Genomic DNA, 23,028 nt, shown 5'->3' with positions numbered 1-23,028 from the left:
TTCCAGGTTACACCCTGTTTTGATTTGGCTGCTTTATGCTGGGAAGGCCCAGTGATTGCATCAAGCCCTTGTTATGTAATCAAGGAGCCCAACCGTAGTCTTGTCCGGGCCGAGAATGACAACTCCATAGATGACTTTAATACTCTTGCTTTTTAACAATAATATTTGTATTGCGAGACGATTTACCTTCTTGGCCATTTCTTAGTTTTTACTTTCAGATGAATCTACTGTACGTATAAAAAAAAGTGTTTGGGGTAAAGATATTAAATCTTTGAAATATGTTGTTCACCCAAATTTGACAAAGCAACAATACTGTATTTTGACATTTGATTTATGTATAATTATAGCTGAAGATATTTCTTCATTGTATTGTTGTGCAACATGGTGTGGCATAGACAATTTAATAAACCATAAATCATAAAATTACTCAGTGACGAGTCTGATGACATTTAGGCATAAACAATCTCAAATGGCCTTTAAAGGAATGATATCTTAAAGAAAAATGACTGATTGGTTTTAGCCCTCTGGGTCCCTGCCTACGTCTGCAGTATTTGTGATGTGTGGTCATCTTTTTCAATAACACCCCGTTGGTCTGCTTCTGGCCATTGGAATACTTTTGTTGCTCAACACAAGTGTTTGTTCTGCCTCTAAAAGTGCTCAGTTGGGCCTTCCTGCTCAGATCCAAATGCCAACTTGCCCCAAAGAAATACATTTGTATTAGTTTCCATGGATGACTACATATCATTAAAGGGTTGGAATTGATTTAAGCACAAAGCTAAAAATGTGAGCACTGTGCCATGCTCAAGTATGTACTAGGTCTGCAGTGTAAAAAGAAGTTTATCTGAAGTTGTTTTTCTCGAATTGCTTGCAAAGATCAGAGACTATAGATCAAAGTCAAGCATTTAGTGCTGGTAATTTCGCATTATTCTCTGCACAAATAATTACATTAAAGGAAATATCCAGCGATGCTGGTGGATTATTATTGTTTACTGTAGTAAAGCCGAATGGGTAATGAGATGAACTTTAATGAACTATTTAAAAAAAGGAGTCTGGTTAGGCAGAATGACTTCTTGGATTGTGTGTAAGTGAAACATTGTTCAACATAAATCAAAGCTTGTTATACAGTAAACAAGCATGTGCTTTACAAAAATAAAACTGGTCCCATGATTGTGGTTAGAGGAGAGAAAGGATTGCACACATCTGCACTGTGTTATGTACTGTATATGTACAGTGTGTTATCAAAGTGACTGAAATCTCTTTTGTTTTCTTAGACAAGAAGTGTATCATGAGTCATTCTGCTGCTCATGATGACACTGATTTGTAACTCAGAGGATTGGTTTACATCTCTTGAACACTCAAATCCCCTTATCAAAGGTATACTCATCTAGATCCGTGCCAGAGGGCATTTCCCACAATAGTCAGCTTTTCGTATGTGGTTCGTTTTAGAGCCTGTCTTTTTAGAGCCCATCCTTCCATAATGCCCAGTCTGCTCTGATTGGTTGTGAATCTAACTGCTGGTTAGATTCAGGTGGAGGTAGTGCTAAGTATAAGGTTGGTAATGGGGAGATTGTGGCTTATTCCCTTATGATGTCATTAGGGGAGAGACATCTGACTGTGTTTTTTTTTCTTTATCATACTTTTGGAGTCTCTCTGACAACACACTTCAGCCTTCAGGAAGCCCAACTATGCCCTGATGGCGGCGTCTGGAGTTGCTATACGGCCCTCTCAATAATGAGTGCCAGCAGTGTTTGCTGCATGTGGCGTAATTACACCACAGCATGGAGGTACACCTTCCTTTCTTCAATCAACTTCACTGAATCACAGGCATTGGCTCTCATCTAATATGTGGGATGGTTAGGTTTTAGGTTGAGCATGGAAGACTCGCTGAAGACTCATGGATATGTTACTATTCTGCAGTACTGGGATAACCCATTGATGACGGCTGCTGCGCGATGCCACATTGGCTCTCCTGCCTGATGCTGCGTCGCGCAGCATTATTACTTTATCTAATTTTCATGGCATTCCCAGCATAGAATGCACTGTCATTGGTTCAAATACACATGAGGTGGGTTTTGTTGATTTTTTTAAGACCACGTGACCACCCAAAAGTTGTGTGGTTTGCCGAAAATCATGTCAATCAAAAAAATAAAAAATAAAAAAGTAAAACAAAATAATGAAAAAAATACGCCAGCTATGTCGGCGACAGAACAGTTAGTGGCGTTTGGTGCGCAGAATCAAGGTCTACTATAGACTACTGACGAAAATCACACAACACATTGCATCTATTTATTAACAATATTTAATAATTTTCTAATTCATCTAATTTTGACGATTTTTTGAAATATTTGTTGGTTTGTAAGCGCTAAGCGAGCATGTTTAAATAAAACCTGTGAACCTTAACTTTTAAATGTATTTTATTTCATGTTTCTATGTGCTACACAGGCTTAGATATTAAGGTTTTGGTAGACTTGACAATTCGTACTATTTTTTCAGAAAACCCTCAGGCATTAAGGACATGCATCCTAGATTGCCATAGTCATCAATGGGATAAGGGAAGCAACTGACAAATATTGTAATTCAAAAAGTTTTCAAGAAATAATTAAAGTATACGCATCACAATTTCCCAGAGCACAAGGTGACATCTAAACCTTACCATGTGTTGTGTATTTCCAAAATGTCTGCATGAAAGATGAGTGAGAAGATTACTTTATTATCATGTTTCATTTTTTTAACTTATTGGTTCAACCTACCGATCATTTCAGTAAGTCAGTATTCAGTATCTAGTTCCCTAACTGTCCTTAAAATCTCTATTGTTTTGGATTTACCATTTGTCAAAGTTATGATTCCAAGTCAACCAACATCCATTTGCGTAATTGTGATAAACAGTATTTTGAGACATCTGACTAAACTATTCTAAATTAATTACCATAATATCGATTTTTGTAATGTGTGTGTGTGTGTGTGTGTGTGTGTGTGTGTGTGTGTGTGTGTGTGTGTGTGTGTGTGTGTGTGTGTGTGTGTGTGTGTGTGTGTGTGTGTGTGTGTGTGTGTGTGTGTGTGTGTGTGTGTGTGTGTGTGTGTGTGTGTGTGTGTGTGTTGGACCCTTGGGAGCATGTCATAGTGGGAGGGGAGCAGCTGGAGAGCTTGACCTGGCCCCCTCTCCCCCTCTTGCCTTCAAGCCTCAGACGCAGGCGTGAAAAGATAACATCCTCCCCTGCTGTGGCCCACTGTGGAATCTGTAGTTCCTAGGTGGGTTGGCTGGAGCTAACGTCCTGCTGGAATGCCCCTCAAGCAGTTGCAACAACACACACAGAAGCTCATCTTGATATCAACGTTGTGATTACTAACAGTTACTATCTCAGCCGCAGTCATCATGCTTTAAAGGGGACGCGATTACAAACTTCAATGACTCATGCTTTGTCTGTCACGGTTTGGGATGACTCATTTCATATAAAGCTCTATACGGAGTCAGAGAGAGTTGAAATGATCTGCCCTTCAGTCTCGGTCTTTAACATTTAATGAGGGTTTAAGATTAACCAAGCTATTTTCTGAAGTGCCTGCTGCTCTAAGGCAAAGTTGGGTGCCCATATGCTCTGATACTGTATTTTCCAAATGCTTCAGTGGGTTCCTTTTGAATACTGCCACACGCATGCAATTGAAGAGCCCCATTGTTGTCTCATTCTCACTTAGTTTGTCCCTCCTTATTTCAGCTGTCACACACAAGACGTGGTCAGTCTCAGTCTCTGACCTGACCAGACTGTAATTCTTAAGGAATGTGTATCTTTAGTTTGCCTTTTGTCAACCCTGTGTCACTGCAGGTGGATACTGTGGAGTCAGATTGCTTGTGTGTGTGTGTGTGTGTGTGTGTGTGTGTGTGTGTGTGTGTGTGTGTGTGTGTGTGTGTGTGTGTGTGTGTGTGTGTGTGTGTGTGTGTGTGTGTGTGTGTGTGTGTGTGTGTGTGTGTGTGTGTGTGTGTGTGTGTGTGTGTGTGTGTGTGTGTGTGTGTGTGTGTGTGTGTGTGTGTGTGTGTGTGTGTGTGTGTGTATGGGTGTGTGGGTGTTTAACTCCCCCAGGCAGCACAGCTGAGTGTAGGAGGGGCCATATCCTCAGCTTGGGTGTGAGTTCACTGCTTTCAGACAGACAGAGCAGTCTGAGAGGGGAGGGTGTAAGCACGAGTCTGTGTGAGGAGAAATAGATACTTCACAAAACTTTTTGTTCCAGCACCGGGAATTTCTCTCCAAGCGGATATGCTGGCTGGATGCTCCGCTTTTCTTTGGGATCTAGCTCGGAGATATCTTACCACAGCAGCTGTTGACAATGCAAGGAAGGGCTAATAAAACTCCAAAGAAGGAGTTGGTCATTGAGAGTCCGCAGCAGTACAAGAGTGTGGCTGCAGCTGAGGCTGAGGTAGACTCTGTGCCACAGGTGGTGGTAAGTCTTTCAAGGACTTTATTTAAAGATTTGTATGAGACTTTCCATTTTATGTTAAAAATGTTGGCTTGTCAAAGGTGTTCCGATCTATGAATCCATCTGACAGTGAACAGTGCTGTTAAAAGTTAACCACGCTCATAAAGTCCCAAGGCAGGTGACATGTAAGAATCTGTGCTGGCTGACTTTTTATATCTTATCTCGTTATAAACAACGTTGCTAACTCACATTCAAAAATCTGCAACGTTGGCAGCATACAACAGCATAGAGGAATGTTGAACTGTTCCACTCCACCACTTAACTACCTGCTAGGAATCAGCAGGAAGTGTTCATTCCTTAAGAAGATGACCCTGCTCACTCGCCCTTGTAAAACATTTTATTTGGCTCAAAAGCCAACACCTTGATGGCAGCGAAAGTGGCCCAGAAGTTGGATCCTCTACAGATCTGAACAGTCGGTAGCAAAAGGCTATGGTATCAGTTTGTAGAGAGGCACTACACAGCACCATTGTTCCCTGGCTGCTGTGAGAGGGTGCAGTGATGGGAGGAGTGGGTGCTGCGGCTAAACAGCTGCTGGATCACTGTGGACAGGGAGTGGAAGAGATGGCTTCATGAGTTGGTGTTTTATGGTCGTTCCAGTGGTGATTGTCTGTTTGTCTACTGAACACGCAGCTTGGTTTTATGTTTGTACTGTATTTAAATGGTAGAAAGAAATACAGGACATGGATAGAAGAAGTATAATATGTTCAGTATACCAGACATAAAGTCTTCTAAGAAGCCATTTCCAAGGACTATTACGACTATAACACGATTTCAAATTGGGACTTAAGACCATTGACTATGGTCAGCACTGTGGGTTGAGGTAATGACAGAGCTCTTACTTATGTTTGCTCATTGAGTTACTCTTCTGCTGAGTGTACTGTGTGGTTGACCACCTTCGGTCACTGACAAAGCATTGTGGAAGAGCCCAGAGGGGTTTGGAGGAGAAACAATAGTCAGCAACAACAGAGTGGGGTTTAGGAATCCATCACTGGTGAGAAAAGGGCACCTTCCCTACGATGGGGTCAAATCTTTTAGCAGCTCCTTAAAATACCAAGATCCCTTTGTCATTGCAGGTGTTTTGAGTGCAGTGGCTTCAGCTTCACTGGATGTTTGGGATGATAAAAAGCTTTTTGGGGTGAAGTGGCAAAATGCTCAGTTTGTTTTTGTGTTGAACATCCCAAGCATTCTGACCAGAACTTGTTAATTACCCTGGTTCATCTTCTATTTCCCCCTTTGACAATGGTACATAAGGGCAACAAAGCTGCTTGTGTCTGGTATTCTTGAGGTTTAGCTGTCTGGGACAGGCTTTCTGGTATGTGTGTAGAGATGAAGAGATTTTGAGGCGTTTGAGGTCGGTAAAAGCGACACGTACACACACACACACACACACACACACACACACACACACACACACACACACACACACACACACACACACACACGTCTTATCTCTCAGACATCTTTAATTCCTTCCTGTCTTACCAGTGCTGCCCGCATAAAACGGTTTGACTGATAATGTCACAACCTGATATAGCTGGCACCGTCTCGTCTCTGCTCTCCCTTCCTTGTCCTTGAAACTGATTCAATGTACTGTCCCCCCTCTGCCCTTGGTGTGAGCCGTGCTCTGTTATTAACAATGTTGCTAGCAACATGTGTTTTCAAACAGGTCAATATCCATGACCCTCCCTCTGAGATCATGCTTATCATTCCCAGATGTGGAACATGAGAGCAGTGCTGTCACTCAGCGCTGAAGTTCTGCCGATGTGTCTCTGTTCATTTTGCACTTTGCTGTCTCCCCGGCTGCCAGATTTATCCTCGACGTCCCATCAGCTCAAAGTGTTGACAGCTTACTCTCCGGCTAAAGGCTACTGTGTCTTTGCTGCTGGTATCTCTAACATCTAGCTTTGTCCACTTGACTTTTGTTGGTCAATACTTTTACATTATAGAGACACTATGAATGGATGTACCATAGATCACATTTTGATGACATAACATCTGCTCTGGAGAGTTGGCAGCCACACACAACGTATCGTTTGAAGCACAAACTGATTTCTGCTCAGGTACTCTCACAAGCTTGATAAAACTAGGTTTGTTTGTTTTATGCTGTGGGGGATCATTGTGTTGTATGTAGTATCTCTTTGATTTACATGTGTTTGGTCTCTCAGACAGAATATCTCATCTGAATCATCTTAATGCTGGGGCGGATGCCTTTTCTAAAGGCAGATGATGGAGCCCTGATAGACCTATCACAGTGCATCTAACTGAAAGCATGTGTTGGTGAAGCCAAATGTGACAGCACAGCTAGATCAATCAAACTCAATGTAGAAGCCTGTCGATGCACACCATCTCTGTCCTTTGTACAGTTAAATCCACCATTAGTTGGTTTTGGCTTGGAAACTCTGTAGGTTTGGATTAAAGACTTTGTGCATTTAGATAGTGTGCCTAAACATCTGACAGGTTGACCAAAAACAGCATTGCACATCCATCACTTTAACTGAAGTCATTCTCCATGCACAAACTAGTCTCTGATAATACTCCAACTGAAAGCATACTCATGATTAGTTTAATTAAGAATTAATTTACTGTATATCTTCGTGACAACAGCTCACACCTCACTTGCAGGTTATTATTATCTCCCTTGAAATAATTGTGTTCCGTATACATCAACTCAAATCTCACTCTCATTCGGTGAACTTTACCAGATTAGGCTCTGCTGCTGAAATGCTGTTAATAAAGTGTGTAGTGCTTGACAGTGTACAGAGTCAGTTATTAAAGCATGGCCAACCATGGACCACAGAGGCCTTTGTTTGACGTCAAACCCCCAAATTGTATCCCTCTTCATTTCATCTCTCTGGATCTACTGTAGTTATAATAATGCCTTAAAATGTGAAAAAAAATTAATGCAAACGTACACGTGTCAAGTATATTTACAGTGCTTTGTCTGTGCTTTGCAGGTGAAACCGAAGGTGATCGAGCCGCTGGATTATGAAAATGTGCTGGTGCAGAAGAAGACCCAAATCCTCAGTGATGTCCTCAGGGACATGCTGCAGTTCCCTCTGGAGGACTTTGAGGTGAGTTTCACGCCTGGCAGAATGCACCGCATCCACTCTTGAAAAACTGGCGCCAAAGCTCTACTGTCAATTAATCTGGCTCTATGTACTGTATCTGGGATTGTAATGGTTTGTTTCAATACGGAATTCAATGGTGGTATGTAGCTTTAGGGAGTGGCAATAACACTGCTAGGGTTATGGCTTTGATTTCCATTGAGGTAGCTAATGTAATTTACTGCAGTGTAACGTGAAACACTTTGGGTGAGATATACAGTATCCGCTATTCAGTGTGTGTTAATGTGAGATTATAGATTTGTATTTTGTGATTGTGCTACAGAGGTTCGAACTGTTCACTATTATCTGTCCTACAGCATTATTTACCCCACCCGCTTGAGGTTTTTCTTTTGTTATATTTGTTTTTCGGCCTTTGTAGCCTTTTAACTTTGGCCCTGGTGGTGCCAGTGTTGTGAGTACTGGGTGTGGTCGTTTGCACAGGCCTTTAGTTTAGCTTTGTTTGTTTACATCTGTCCATGCTGTAGTAAGAGAGGGTCAGGGCCATCTGTTTAATTGGCTCCTTTGGTCTGAAATGTTGTGACAGAGCAAGTGTTATCTCCAGCCACATTGTACCGGACATACGCTCTCTCACACTTTCCACGATGAGGACCGGAAAATCTCAAGTGGAAATCTGGCTCAGTGCTCGTAGTTTCAACACCAACAGCAGCAAAGAGATGTGCAGCATATCCACAAAGCTGCACTGCCCATGCCACTCTGTCTCACGGCCCTGTGGACATTTTAAAGTGTTATATTTGTATAGCTGTTCTTTCAGTGAGTCTTTGTTCCACTATAACAGTGATGACGTTAACATCTGTTGTCTGGATGCCTACATTGAAGGCCAAGAGAGTCCAGGAATTATTAATATTATTTTATACACTGTAAGAAATGTATAAAAAAGCTTTTTTTCTTTTTCACCTGAGTGTTAAATAGTTATTGATTCATTTTAAAATGCTTCTTCTGGGGCAATTCTCCATGTGGAAGTCATACAGGTAAAGGTACTGTTATTGATTTTCCATGTGAGACACAGAGGGCAGTCAGAGATTTCCAAAGAAGTCTTCCACCACAGCTGTAGTGGGTGTAAAAATCCCAGATAACGTTCACAAATTGTTGCAATTTTTCAGATAAAAGGGGTTTTCTTTTAGGAAAGTCAGAAAAACGTGATAGCGCAAAGGCCTCGGTGTTTGTCGAAAGGTCAAAAGGAATCTAAGGGTGTATTCACACATGCTGTGTTTAGTTCGGTTGAAACGAACTCAGGTGCACTTGCACCTTCGGTGCGCATCTTTCAGACAGGTGTGAATACAGCAATCGCACTCGGGGGCGGACCAAACAAACGCTCCGAGACCCAGCTGAAGAGGTAGTCTCGATGCGCTTCAAAACGCACTCTGCTGCAGTTCGTTTGTGGTGTGAATTTGGCCGGACTCGATCCGACCCAATTGCAGGAAGCACTGCGCCTTTTCTTTCTTTTCTTTTTTAATAAATCGCCATCAGCTTCACATTATGGGAAAGTGTTGTTGTCGCCATTGTTAGGAAGATTAGTTGTGGTTTGACCGGGAGCCCCGAGCGAAAATATTACATTTGATAATGATGCGTGCGGATCAGCGATCAGATGGAGAGGAGCGTCTCCCGTAGCCTACAGTGCCAACAGGTTCACGCTGCGCTTTGCATGAAGTGTGTGTTTTTATTGTTCTTCCCAACGGGACCGTCAATACTGTCCCCGTGTCAGTTTGGTGCTGAACTGCGCCGAACTGACACCCAGCTGATACACAGCTTAATCAGCTGTGTTTCAGTTTGAGCCTATTCTTCACGCGAGTCGCGCATCCAGCAGCAAAAATACAGTAAAAATGATGTTTCACATCGTAGGCTAGAAGCCACATAACGTGGCATTGTCATAGGGCTACATATTATAAACATATGAAACAACAATAATTAGATTTTTTTCTTCTTTATTTATAGGCTAGATGTAGGCATTTTTATTATTTTTAACTCCATATTATATCAATGATAAATTCGCAGTTTTTACTTCGTTCTTCCTGCTTCTCTCCACCCCAGAATGTCTGTCCAATGAATGAATGACCTTAGATCACGTGTGGTTTTGCTTCGTAATGCTGGTTCACTTGCAAAAGGGGCAATATGAAAGTGGACCACACCAAACAAAAAAATCCAAATTCTATTTGGTCTGGACCAAAGCAAGTGAACTAACGGACTTTCCATGTGTGAATACACCCTAAGAAAGGGCTTTCCTGACAGAACAATTGCACTGCATCGTTACAGTTGTACAGGCTGAGGGGTTAACTGTCAGCCATGAACCTGACGTCATCGCTAACTTCTGCTTGGAATATGATTGTAAAAGGCCTTTGAAAGAGCTACCACTACCACATTGTAGTCAGATACAAAACAGCAACAGTTTGTATAATAATGTGAATTTGTGAGTTGTGAGTTGTTTAAAAAAAGAAATAATAATTTAAAGTGTTTAGCGTGTTATGGAGACATACACCGATTAAGAGAGAAGAGTCTTTACTTTAAAAACTTCCACTGATGAAGATCTTTCTGTATTGAATAGAATAAAAGGGACAAATGTTTCCAACTCGGCCAGGGGTTGTTAAAGTTTTCAAAGGCCAAGCAGCTGGGTGCTCAGTGACAGCGGCCCGCCTTGACTTCTCTTGTATCGTGCTCCTTGAGCCTGTGCATAACATACCAGCTTTACACACAAACCCCTATGTTGTCATGGTCTGACAGGTGATTCTGACTGAGGAAAAAAACTAAACGATGATTGAACCTAACATCTGTTCCTCCACCAACCAAGACTCTTGTTCAGGCAAGGTTTCAATCATATTCTGTGTCAAGGCCCTTTTCAGTGTGTGAGGGGCTTTTAGTGAAAGGAGGCACAGCCAGTATATTCAAACAGAAACCTCAATAATATGCATGGAGACAGTGCTAAGTAGTGCAGTGCTAGTTAGTGATTAATCAATGCCAAAGCAGTGCAATGCGAAAAAGCTCCTCTGTCTGCTTTTGTATGAATCCTTTTTTGGGCTGTTCCTTATATTAGTAAAAGCGTCCACTATCAGGTCCCTACCTTCCCCTATCCTTACAGGCAAAACAACAGTCATGTGTTGGTACTGGTCTTTGGTGAGCCAATGTTTATATCATCTCCATCTGTATTTGGTCTGGAAGCTGTTGGCACAAGGCAGTTCTCTGCAGATCAGTCTGGGCAAGGTTTCTGGAGACATTTGTTGAGGATCACATATCTGCAATATGAGGCATTGTGTATGTCTAAGTCCGTCCTCGCCCTAATGCCCACAGATCAGGACATTGCACTTTTACCTTTACAACAAACCACTTGTACTTTCTAAAAGGTTTTGATAACACCACATGTTGTATGTCTTTAATGGATGAGGCTGATGATCTTAGTTAGTTTGGTTCTCGATATTGCCAACTTCACTACCTTTTCACCAGAATATGCACTTGGGACGTAGGATTGTGAGTATAAGTATAATAATTTTATATTTTCCAGTACACTCATCTGTGTTCATCAGTCTGCTATTATCAATTTGAATTTAGGAAACATTAGGCCATTGCTGAGCTGGTTATAGAATAAACACACTTGCTTCAAGTTAGGCGGAGGAAGGAGAAGACGCTTTTCCAAATAAAGTGTTGATGTATTCCTGCTGAGTGCAGCTATATGTATAGGATAATCTAGGGATTATGGAATCCAATGGTTCTCTCTGGTGACTTGTAGCCCAATTAAATGCTTCCTGTTGCCCACTTCCTGGCTCCCTCTTACCTCTATGTCTGTTTAGTCCTGCTGCTTGGAATTGCCAAGATTGTCATCTCCCCAGCAGGAAACCTGGCTAGCAGAGAGGAAGGGGAGACTTCAGGTTCACAAATATGAGCTCAGCGTGGAATTTGTCATAGTTAACACGACCAGCGCTCCATCATATAAAAAGTTGTTTTGAGGAACCGTGAGGAAAAAGAGTAATATGGGAGTTTGGCTTTTTAGCCTTAGTTTTATGTCAAATGTTAATAATAAATGCAACTAGTGATTACTTTGGTTAACGTAACAATTCTTTTTTTGTTTAATCGATGACCTATTTGTTTTATGAAATGTCGAAAGCCAAAGGTGACAGTCAAAAACCCACAAACCCAAAAATGTGAATAGGTTTCTGAGTAAAGCAGCTAATTCTCACCTTTTGAGAAGCTGAAACAAGAACATCGTTTGATACTTTAAAATATTGCGGGTATATAACTATTGTAACAGAGGAATCGCATCCATGGTATCTTAATATGACAAAATATTACCAATATTTCCCAACAATGTATTGTGCAATGTCCTCTAATAAAAGGGGAAACATTTATCTGCATTTTATTTTAAAAAATGAATTAAATGGCTTATTGAGTTGAATTGTATACCGTTATATTTTGGGATTACATACATTTGACTTATTCCCACACGTCAAAAGTTGATTTATGTTTTTTTCTTCTTCAATAGATACACACACAAAGTTGTCAGAATAGTTTTTATATGTTTCGGTTTTCTGCCGTGAATTGGACCGTAAACTAATGACATGGCACATATTTTCTGCTCAAAGAACTTTTCATTCCCATAAAACATGCTTTTACATCATAAAGAAAACAGCTGGCGAGCATTCGACTAGCACAAAGCCAGTATTCACATATTTCCCTGTTGCTTGCAGGGATTATCTGTGCTCAAGTGCACTTTATTTTTTAAATGCTCGGAATTAATCCTCCTGACAAGAACTGATGATGATGATGATGTCGCTATATTTTACTGAGGTTAAGTTTAAATAGAGCACAGGCTTTCACACTGCTGCTTGAAAGCCTTCCTCAGCTAAAACTGACCTTTTGGGTATTTATGAAATATATAGAATACTGCTATCTTATCTTTATTGTTTGCTTACCTTAACCATTAATAAAATATACTTTTATGGGAGTGAGATTCCATCACACAATCTCCTTCACAAAATGGAGCCAGTCCCTTTGGAAAAGTTGTATGAAGGAAAAGTGTTTGAATCAGTTTCATATAGTAATTCCTTAAAGTGGATGTTTGTCATAATGGCACCTCATCAAGGAAAGCTATTCAATATCAATTTTCTATGAAATACAAGTCATAAGGGTATTCATTTTATATGCTGTTGTTAGGGATGGCAGTCTTGGTCGATCCCTCCATCACTTTGGCCCGGACTGAACCATCTCAACAATTACGAGATGTATTGCCATGAAACTCATTCCAGGCATTCATGTGTCTCTCAGGATCAACTGCCTGTAATAACTTTTACATTATACCCTCACTCTTCCTCTCGCACTATCAAGTCCAAAACTTAAACTGTCCGATACTTTGGTTTTTGAGCAAATAGCTGCACACCTAAAAAAAAACTAAAAAAATACTGCCTCAGCTGTACTTTGTGTTTATTGCTGAGTGGCAAATGTGTTCTTTGCTGAATGGATGGTGTAGGCATGGTAAATATTATGCCAGCTAAACATTACCTTGTGAGCATTGTTATTTAGAGCATATTAGCATGCTGACATTAGCATTTATATGTCAAAGCTCAGCTATCTTAAGTACAGCCTTAGTCTTGGTCTTGCATGGGTATGATTTAAGGCCTTGACCTTTGTTCGGCTGGGAAACAACTTTTTTGCTTTAGTGTAAAGATAACCTGTTGGTCAGTCGTGAAAGGCTTAAACGAGGCATTAGAGGTGCTGATTACTCGCAGTGCGCCTGCACAACAGTGGCAGAGAGCCAGACTCAGGGTGTGTCTGTGGTTGCTGGAGTTGAATACACAAGCATCCTGCCTCCCTCACATACTGCCCCTTTGAACCCTCAGAAATACATCAGTCCTTTCTCAGACATAGAATAATATTAGAATAACAGTGTCCAGCTGAGACTACAAACTAATACTGTTTAAAGGTGTATTTCCTCATTTTGTTTCATTTTCACTTTTACGCTGCGGTCACGATTATTATAATGCCCCCCCCCCCCCCCCCCCGTTCTATTTCTCTTGTTGATTAAACTGCTGTGTTGTTTTGCAGATTTCAACTTTGAGGCGGCAAGGGAGAACACTCTACCCTTCAGTGCCTGGAAATGCAGAGAGGGAGGCCCAGAGTCTGTTTGTCCAAGAGGTAAGCGTATTCAAAGGCCCTGCAAAACATATTTTCTTAATCAGTTTCTTAGTATGTATGACCAACAGGGTCATACATCTCTCAATAATCTGCCAAAGCAGTAACAGTTTTGGTTATTTTACATCTAAGATTTTATTTGTTGTTTTGTCCGGGTTTGAATTTGGGAGGGCTCAGATGGTGAAAAGGGATTTCACAAATTTGAATGGCTCCAATCTACTGCCAAACCAATTTCAATCAAATCTCATCAAACCTCAACCACAGAGTTCTGATGAAGTGTAATATTTAAGTTTGTAAGCATTTAACATTGGCATTGACTTGTGAAGTCAAGTTTATCGATGCACACAGAATTTTAAACGTTTACCAGCTATTAAAAGCATAAAGCTGGGATATGCATACCCCCCTCGAAATGAGTGTAAAGCCAAGTCAGTGCAATCTTTAGGATAATGAGGGAAACTTTGGTGCAGGTCGGCTACCGTAAACCGTTATTTTAACTGCGGAACATGAGAACCCCTGGTGTCAGAAGGGGCAAAGTCTGCTAGAAGAGGTCAGGTAAGTGCATCAACTCTACGTAAATCACGAAGACATATCACTGCAGAATAGTGACACTAATGTAAGTCATTACCCAATTGGTGAACTAATATTAGCAGCAATGTACACAGCACATCATTTATCCGGCTAACTGAAGCGTTCATCAAACTTAAAGTAGAGTAGACGCTGTTGCGCAAATGGTATCTGGGCTCATTACAGATAATTGCTGGAGGCAGCTGAACTATTTGCACTGTATTTCCTCTGTAATATCTATTTAATGCCAGAGGATGTAGCAATGATAAAAGTGCAATTAAATTCTATTCAACAACAAGTTTATTCGACGTCTGGTTATTTTCTGTCACGACGGTTTTGAGTGCTGTCTGTCTGTGCTGAGTCTTGAACATATCCGCTATCAATTTGGTTCAGCTTTGGTGTACATTTAAAAACACACATGGAAGATTGTTTGTTTTGTAAGTAAGTAGCTGTGGGGAGTTTAATACTGAAAAAGTTATAAATGATGGCTACAAGAGCTGAAATATATTTTCCTCCTACCATCACAGTAGTTAACCATCAGGCCCATGTGCACACTGCTCTTAATGTCTTTTCGAGCTAGAGACCAACTGTCTGCCTACAGCTCAGCGTCTGGGTCAAGGGTCAGTGTTCAGGGAGCCTGGTCTGAAGTCATAAAGATACTAAAACGTCCCGGTCAAGTGTTGTATGACATCACCAGAACAGCTGTGTGGATGGACCCAGCAGGGGCCTCTCTCTGTTTCCGACAGCTCTCCTGATCAGGTTGCATTTTCGTTCCCCGTGACGGAGAAGTTCTTGTAAACGCCACAGATTTCTGCAGAATAGATAGCAGTGAGCGGCTCCTATCGCTGCTGCCCCTAACAATGAACAGATGTCTCCCTTCCAAGCAAAAGGAGATAGAGATACACTCCCTCCCTGTTTGTACTGCTGGGTGGTGGTTAGTCAGAGTGTGAACACTCACCGTACACTCCTTTTTTCTGAAGGATTCCACATCATAGAAGCTTAAATTGTTGCTACAAAACAACTTTTGTTTTCTGATTGTGCTTTCTTGTGATTGATAAAAAAAAATGTTGTTGGCCATTTTCATCCAATCAATTGAAAACTACTTTTTATCGAGTGGAAAAGTTAGATTAGACTCTATGCCCTTTTGTGGACTGAGAGAACCAAACACTGAAAAGCAACTCCACTAAAGTTACACATTACAATTGTAAAAAGAAAGAGTATGCCATTTGGAACGCGGGGTTATTTCCACTCAGGTCACACACACCTGAATCTCGGACCAGGCTGACGACTGCCGAGTTGCATTGTGGGTAATGTAGGCGCGGGAGGCGAGGGAAAAGAAGCATGGAAGTTGATTCATTTTGATCATTCTTTTCTGAATTGTCCACTGTTATAGGAGTGCAAAGCTGAATATTTTTAAGATGTCAGTCTGCTTCAACCAAAGTGGCAGTCAAATGTTCGAACAAACCCACCCCCCCCCACACACAACTTTCCAACATTTGAATTAAGATTGCTGCCAACAATTTTCTGTAACTTTCCCAAACCAACCATTAGACAGTTACGCTTGGCTCATGCAGCAATTGTATATTTGTGAGAAAATTAGTGGAAAGATTGTCTGCATTTATGTATGCCCATGTTTTCCACTGCCTTGGAGTTTGGCTGTTCTGAACATCTTTTAACACGTTTCAAGAATATATATATTGATTCTAAACAGCCCTGAAGTACAACTGCTCTGTGAATTGTATTGTGTTGACTCACTGTACAGAAGGTTTGGTGATCTGTAATTTGTTCCCTTTGTCTTCTCAGTGCATTCAGACCTACAAGTCTGACTGGCATGTCGTCAACTACAAGTATGAGGACTATTCTGGAGATTTTCGACACCTCCCAAAGTAAGTCTATAGTTAAACACCTCTGCACTAACTGTACACTACAGCGATAAAGTGGTAGTGTGCCAAAGCATTCTTATGATGGGCAAGTAAGAACAGCTACTGTGTATAATAAATGGATGCCAGAGATTTTCAAGTAGAATATAGTGCACTGCACACACAATCACACATAGTTCTTGGTGTTCCCAGGTCACCTAGACAAACCTTTCTTCCTGCTTTTGATAAATTGTTGTGGTGACATGAAAGCACATACTACAAGTAATTCCTATTTCCATGTTGCAAAAGCTAGTTTCCTTTTTTATAATGGACTGGATGATTGCTGAATGCAGCAAGTGTGGAAACCACCCTCATTGTCCGGAGATTGTGTCATAAGCTCCAGCCTCTTCCCCAAAGAATATCTGTTTTATTGCCAGTATGTTTGGAATACGAGATGACAATGACCTTCACACGATCACTGCTGGCAAATGTTCTGTCACTTCACAGAATCTGGGGAAGTTAGAACAATACACTGTGACGTGGATGGCCTGTTAGAAAACCTCACACTATTTGTGATTTGGAGTTGGAGCATGTTTTATTTTTCCAGCAGACAAAAGGCACCTTAACTTGTTTTCCATGAATAGTTTGCTTTCCAATACTCCTGGAATTTGCCTTTTCCATGATGTTGCCTTTTTTCTGACTCATTCACTCGAGACATGTGCAAGTATGCAAAATGACTTTATTGTTGAAGTAAAAAACATAGGGAAAAATCATTTAATTCACACCATTTTGGGCCACATGTGCCATAAAGATTTTGCAGACTGAACTGAAATGAAAGCAAATAAGCAATTCCAATCTACCGTCTGTGGGTAATGGGTATCCTGAAATGCCAGAGCTGTAAAATGTCCGAAAAAAATGTGCTAACATTTTAATTACTGGCAATTGATGTACCCAAACAATCAAAAGTAAATGTGTTCATTGATAAGAGTGTCCCTTTCCATTTAAAATAGTATTAACAGCTTTCATATTTAACATGTTAGAAATTATTAACCTGCCAAGTAACCACCAGAAAACGCTAAAAGGATTAAAAGGGTTGGGGCTAGGGTCAGATATTTTTTTATGCATTTATTCTAATCGTTTTAATACATACTGTAAATATCTGTTAATGAGAACTTATTATTTTACAGCAAAGTGCCCCGGCCTGATAAACTGGCTGTCCATGTATATGAAGTGGATGAGGATGTTGACAAAGATGAGGTGAGTCTATGTCTTTCTTTTTAATTAAATATAAGTAATCTCTGGCTCAAATGTTATCTGACGTGCTACACTAGTAGGTCAAGCTGGTTCACCAGATGTATGACCATGGTCCTGACCTCCTCTCGTGATGTGTCAAACTGTGCCGCCAGTAAGCAACAAAATGTCTCTCTATATCAGCTGAAATGTCCAGTTTACACTCGGGAGCTTTTTGACTGGTTTAAGAATATAGAGAAGAGACCCTGCAAAGTGTGTCTTGCGTGTAAGTAAATGCAACTGTCATGGAGGGGAAAGTTTTGTCAGGTCCTTACGGGTCAGGGTCTGTCCTGTTCAGCCTCACAGTCAGCCTTGCCTCTGACAGGACTTGACAACACCACTAATGACAAGAATCATCGAATCAACCTTCATTCGACTCTACAGGGAGGTTGCGCTGCTTGTACAGATGAAAGAAAAGGATTTGAACTCTTCCTCTGAAATCCCCCAGAAAAAATCTCATCTTTCTTGTGTATTTTGGACCCAACCATTGTCAGTCAGAAGATTTGGTCCATCTTCTCTTTCCGACTGACTGTAGTTCTATATCGCAATAACTGTCTGATTTGCTGACAAAGTTTTCTGGAGAGGGAACCTGGCGATTTTTTGGTGTCTCTCTCTCTCTCTCTCTCTCTCTCTCTCTCTCTCTCTCTCTCTCTCTCTCTCTCTCTCTCTCTCTCTCTCTCTCTCTCTCTCTCTCTCTCTCTGTGTGTGTGTGTGGACTGTTGAATGTTGTCTAGACACGAGAAAGAGGAGGAACGGGGCTCTGAACCTTTCCAGATGTGCTTTAAACATCACTCCACAAGGAAAAGTGAAAAATATTCCGATTCCCTTCCAGCGCTTTTTAAAATCACCCCCTTTTTTGCTTTGTTAGACTGAGAGAAGAAGACTGAAGAAAGAGTATAGTGCTGGAACAGGATAAAGACATCTTGAAAGGCCATTCGCTCCTCTCTCACTGTATGAAACTATCAATACAATTCATTACTGTAGTCTTTCAATGTCGGGAACTGTAAATGACACATCTTCCTGTGGCTGATCCAAACCAGGACAGTGCTGTCGAATTTATCCCTATAGGTCCTTCATTACTCCCCTAATTGGTTTATTTTTACAAATCATAATAGCTGGTGGATCAAGGCAGCCTTGCAACCTATGTGAGTGTGAGATGATGGGGGCCGTGTGTCATGGATCTGCTGCAAAGAGCGAGCTATTTGTTTTGTTTAACAGTCACAGTTTGTTTAATGTTCTTCTGCCTGCTTGTTTGGACTGAGACAGACCTCCATCGCGTTGGGCTCTGTGTCATCTCAAAGCGCTACATCAAAAGGTTTTTCCTGCACAGCGAGGCAAGGCTATGGATGGGCTGTGTTTTCTTTCAAAGGTTTTTTTATTGAATGTTAATAACAACAAAATTGTAGCACAGCGAGTACACGATGGGCTGTGTTTTGAAAGCAGTGGTGATATGATCATGACATGAGGATCCACTGCAAAAAAATATCCAAGTCGTGAAGAGTCTTCTTCTGCTTTTAAATATATAGATGTATTTTATCTGCACATTTGTTTATTTTGGCAATTTAGATCAGATTTTTTTATTCGAAATGGATAGCGCACATTCATTAACACCAGAGTGTCTTGCCGACTGATGTCAGTTTGCCACATTTCAACATGAAAAAAATGACATTTGTGAATATTGCATAATTATGTTACAGTATATGGAAAACAAGATTTTAAGAATCATGAATAGAAGAAATGGATTGCTGATTTTTTTTTCAGTGCATATCACAGTGGTTGATCTTGTATCTTTTCCTCCTGCAGGATACGGCCTCCCTGGGATCTCAGAAAGGCGGGATTTCCAAACATGGCTGGCTGTATAAGGGCAACATGAACAGCGCCATCAGCGTCACCATGAGGGTGAGACAGCCGACATGATCACGTTAAGAAAGACCCCATAACATAAGTCAATTCATCGGCTAATCATTTGTGAACCAAATATCTTTAGCTTTTTGACTGTTGGTCGGACCATTTAATCAATTTCAGTGTCAGCTTTGGCTGTGGGATCGTTGATGATGATTTTCATAGTTTTCAGACATATTGATTAGATGATTAATTGTCAGAATGTTGTCTATCATTTTTTTTTATCTAAATAAATCTGCAGTGTAGATTTTTGTCTTAAGTTTTTATTTATTTTTGATTTGTAACAATTTCAAGACAAAAGAAAATTTTCCATTACAAATATTTGCCTTAATTCAAGTCAGAAATGTTTTGTTTACATACTGCAGTCCGTAATCACAACTTTGCCTCAAAGGGCTTCACAGTCTATGAAGGACACAATACCCTCTAACCCTGCTATATCCTTCCATAGATTGAGTATTGAAGTTTTAGCCTGGTGCTAAGTTTAAGTTATTGCCTTTGTACAAACAGGCTTCTAACTGCTCGCAGCCTAATCTTGAATGCATTATTATTTCTTTGTTTTGCAGTCGTTCAAGAGGAGGTATTTCCATCTGACCCAGCTCGGAGACGGCTCTTATAACTTGAACTTCTACAAGGACGAGAAGATATCCAAAGAGCCAAAAGGAACAATTTTCTTGGACTCCTGTATGGGTGTGGTTCAGGTACAACCCTCTAAGATATTCAAGTTATTTTTCTCTCTGGAAGTCAGTGGTTATTAACTGTGGCGGACTTCAATGACCCATTACGTGCTTTGCCAAAAGGGATATCCCCCCCCAGTCGGCGCCGTGGTGGAAACACAGGGTGCGGCCCGGTCCCTTGTGGAAATTAAAACGCCATTAACCAGGAATAAACTTAGAATACGGACGTAGCAACTTCCTCTTCCTAATTATTTTCTCTATGAATGTATTTTTTCCAACACACACATTTCTTTAACGATGTCGCACTGATGCTGAAAAAGTATCTGTGTGAGACCCTCTCCTATGCATTCCCCCTGAAAGCTGAGCTCTCTCTCCTCCCTGAGGTCATGCATTTACTGCTGACTTTTCAGCTGGTGAAACAAGGTGAATGCTGAGGTCTCACTTCCCATGCACTCTCAATCAATGTCTCGTGCAAACATATGAATGTCGGCTCAAGAAGACTCAATGGGTGCATTATCATCTGTCTATCATCACCCAGATGGCAGTCATCAGTACGTTTTGGTAAAACGAAAAGGACGTTTTTTGTCCAAAAAAAGTCTGATTCCTTTCGTGCAGAGAAGGGAGAGTTATCAGAAGGAGGAGATGGGGGGGGGACACATGGTATTTGAATGCTTTAAGATTCTTGGAGGATTTATCAGTGCAGGTTATGCCGTCCGTGCCGTCCCCTGAGATCCCCCCGAACCTCCACAGTTAAACCACAGACATTCACTCTGTTGCATACCTCAATGATGGGATAAGTCAAGTAAGAATTCAACTCATGGATCAGACCTTTCTGGCCATAATAAACATTTTTCCCAAAATACAGAAAGTTGGTGTTCTAATATGTATTTCTATCATAAACCAATTGTAAGGGGAATATACTAGGTATATTTTAAGTAAAATAATGATAAGTAAAATTTAAAAGAATTTGATACATATCCTATCATCAATAATAATCTAAGTGTTGTGATGCAGTTGCTTATACGCTAATTATGATACCGACCATTCGTTAATTATGATACAAACCATTCTGTTGGTGATTTAACTTTTTCCGAGTCGCACCAGAGTCATTCAGGACAATTGCAACACCCCTACGTGCGTATATAGTCCATGAGGTTTCTGCTCTCTCGAGGTTACAAAGATCACGTGCCTAAAAACTAAGCCGGCGCAAACTGCTCCGGGAGTGGAAGCGCAGATGTTCAACTGTGCAGCTGTAATGGCGTTGTGCGTGCAGTGACATCATACTTTGAGCCTCAGTCCGACTGCTCCTGCTGCTTTGTTGAGATGCCAACATGTGCACGCACCCACAAAGCTGTTAACCATGTATTAATTAGGGGGGAACTGGAGGTTAACATGGAGCAAAAGGGCTGTTTTAATTGGGGCTTGAGGGTTATTTTATACTCATTCTTTCCTATGAGAATCAAGATACTAACAATATTATAAATATTTAAAAAAAATCAGGATTGTCCACTCAGCCGTAACTCCCGCCTATCAGATAATTAATTCTGTTTTATAAAGACTCCAGTTCTATTAACCCTCTTGCCATGGTTACTTAGCTGGCCTGCAGATTTCTCCTCTCTCCCCCAATCACTCCCACTCCACAAGCTACACAGCATAACAATCCACTGCCAGCTGACATTAACGAGGTGACTTCCCTAAAGAAATACTGTTGAAACTCTTTAATAATGATGTTTAAGCAACAGACTTAAGGCACAGTTGCTCATGTGATGGACAAACTTGCGTCTGAGTCAGCAGTTATAGGTCCTCAATGGGCTGCCATGGAGAAATGCACACATGGGAGGGTGACTTCACTGTCCGTGGCTGTTTAGGATCCCACTTTAGAAAGTTACTCTGCTGTGGTCCTGGCAGAGCTGCTGGCTTTTGTTGCGCAGATGGAAACACTCTGTCCCTCCCTAACTCACTTTGTCAATTTGCTTTTTCTGTGGTAGATTATCTGGGTTTGCATTCCCACCTCTTCCCAAAACAGTGACTCACATTTAGTCAGTTTAAAAAAGAAAAAATCGGGGCGCCCTTAGCTCAGTTGGTAGGGTGTGTCGCCCCCCCCCCCCCCCCGGGCCTTGGCCCAGCAGCAGACCCGGGTTCGATTCCCGCCCGCGGTCGTTCTCTGCATGTCCCTCTCCTCTCTGCTCCATTTCACCTCTGTCTCTTCTATCAATAAAGCATAAAAAAATGCCCCAAAAAATATCTTAAAAAAATATATATAGGGGAGAACGGGGTAATCTGAGACACTTTTTACATTTGCTCCCCTCTAAGCGAGCTAAAATGATTTATCACTCAAATTTACACATTTCCCATTAATTCAGGATGTTTCCTAGAAATGGGCATTAGCACAATTTTTTCAAGACAAAGGGCAGTGAAAATATGATTGTTTTAAAAAAAGTTGTCAAGTGGCTCACTTTACCCCAGCTGTGGGGTAAACTGATCCACTTACTTTTTCCACTCTGAAACTACCATAACAACACATATTGTAACAGTAAGAATCCTGAAAGCTAGCCACACATTCCAGAACTAATGTCGGACTAGTAAAAGAATGATGGGGTTTGGTCAATTAAGCAAAGCAAATTTTCTAAACACTTGAAAGTAACTCTGAACAAAATCAAATACAACATATTATAATTCAAAAGGTTTTAATAAGATTCAAATGAAAGATAGAACCAGTTAGATTAGAACACAGGACCCTTAGAGCCAGCTAGTGTCTGGGGGTCAAAGCATAGGAAAATCAGGACCAGCGAGAACAGCCTGGGACTCAGAACACAGGAGAAGACCCAACTGGATTATAACATCAACCTGTCATACTCTACAACTAGGCCTACTCTACATTCCAGCCCTGAAGGTTACAGGGAAAGATGAGAAGGTGCTCTTTCCGTGTGGTTGCCCCAGGTCGTCTTCCTGGTGTATTTCCTTGGCATGATGGCTTTTCTACAATGTGTATGACATTAAAATAAAACATGTGTTATGTAATATTACATTAAAATA

General features: G+C 41.0%; 1 protein-coding gene across 3 annotated transcripts in view; it reads left to right on the top strand.

Annotated features, from left to right (window-relative positions):
• LOC307259002 (dedicator of cytokinesis protein 9) overlaps window positions 1–23,028 on the top strand; it is a 76,099-nt gene that overhangs the window by 24,145 nt on the left and 28,926 nt on the right. For 2 of the 3 annotated variants that reach the window (XM_080038708.1, XM_080038707.1), the window contains exons 2-7: window positions 7,422–7,538; window positions 13,617–13,706; window positions 16,071–16,153; window positions 17,314–17,383; window positions 19,220–19,315; window positions 19,882–20,016. In XM_080038708.1, coding sequence (XP_079894834.1) covers window positions 7,422–7,538; window positions 13,617–13,706; window positions 16,071–16,153; window positions 17,314–17,383; window positions 19,220–19,315; window positions 19,882–20,016 — 591 coding nt within the window. Of the gene's footprint in view, window positions 1–4,164; window positions 4,432–7,421; window positions 7,539–13,616; window positions 13,707–16,070; window positions 16,154–17,313; window positions 17,384–19,219; window positions 19,316–19,881; window positions 20,017–23,028 lie in introns of those variants that run through there. The other variant, XM_080038709.1, reaches the window with a different exon arrangement.

This window comes from Ammodytes marinus (assembly GCF_949987685.1).
Source record: "Ammodytes marinus genome assembly, chromosome: 12".
NCBI lineage: Eukaryota > Metazoa > Chordata > Actinopteri > Uranoscopiformes > Ammodytidae > Ammodytes > Ammodytes marinus.
This window is presented reverse-complemented; position numbering and strand designations above follow the sequence as displayed.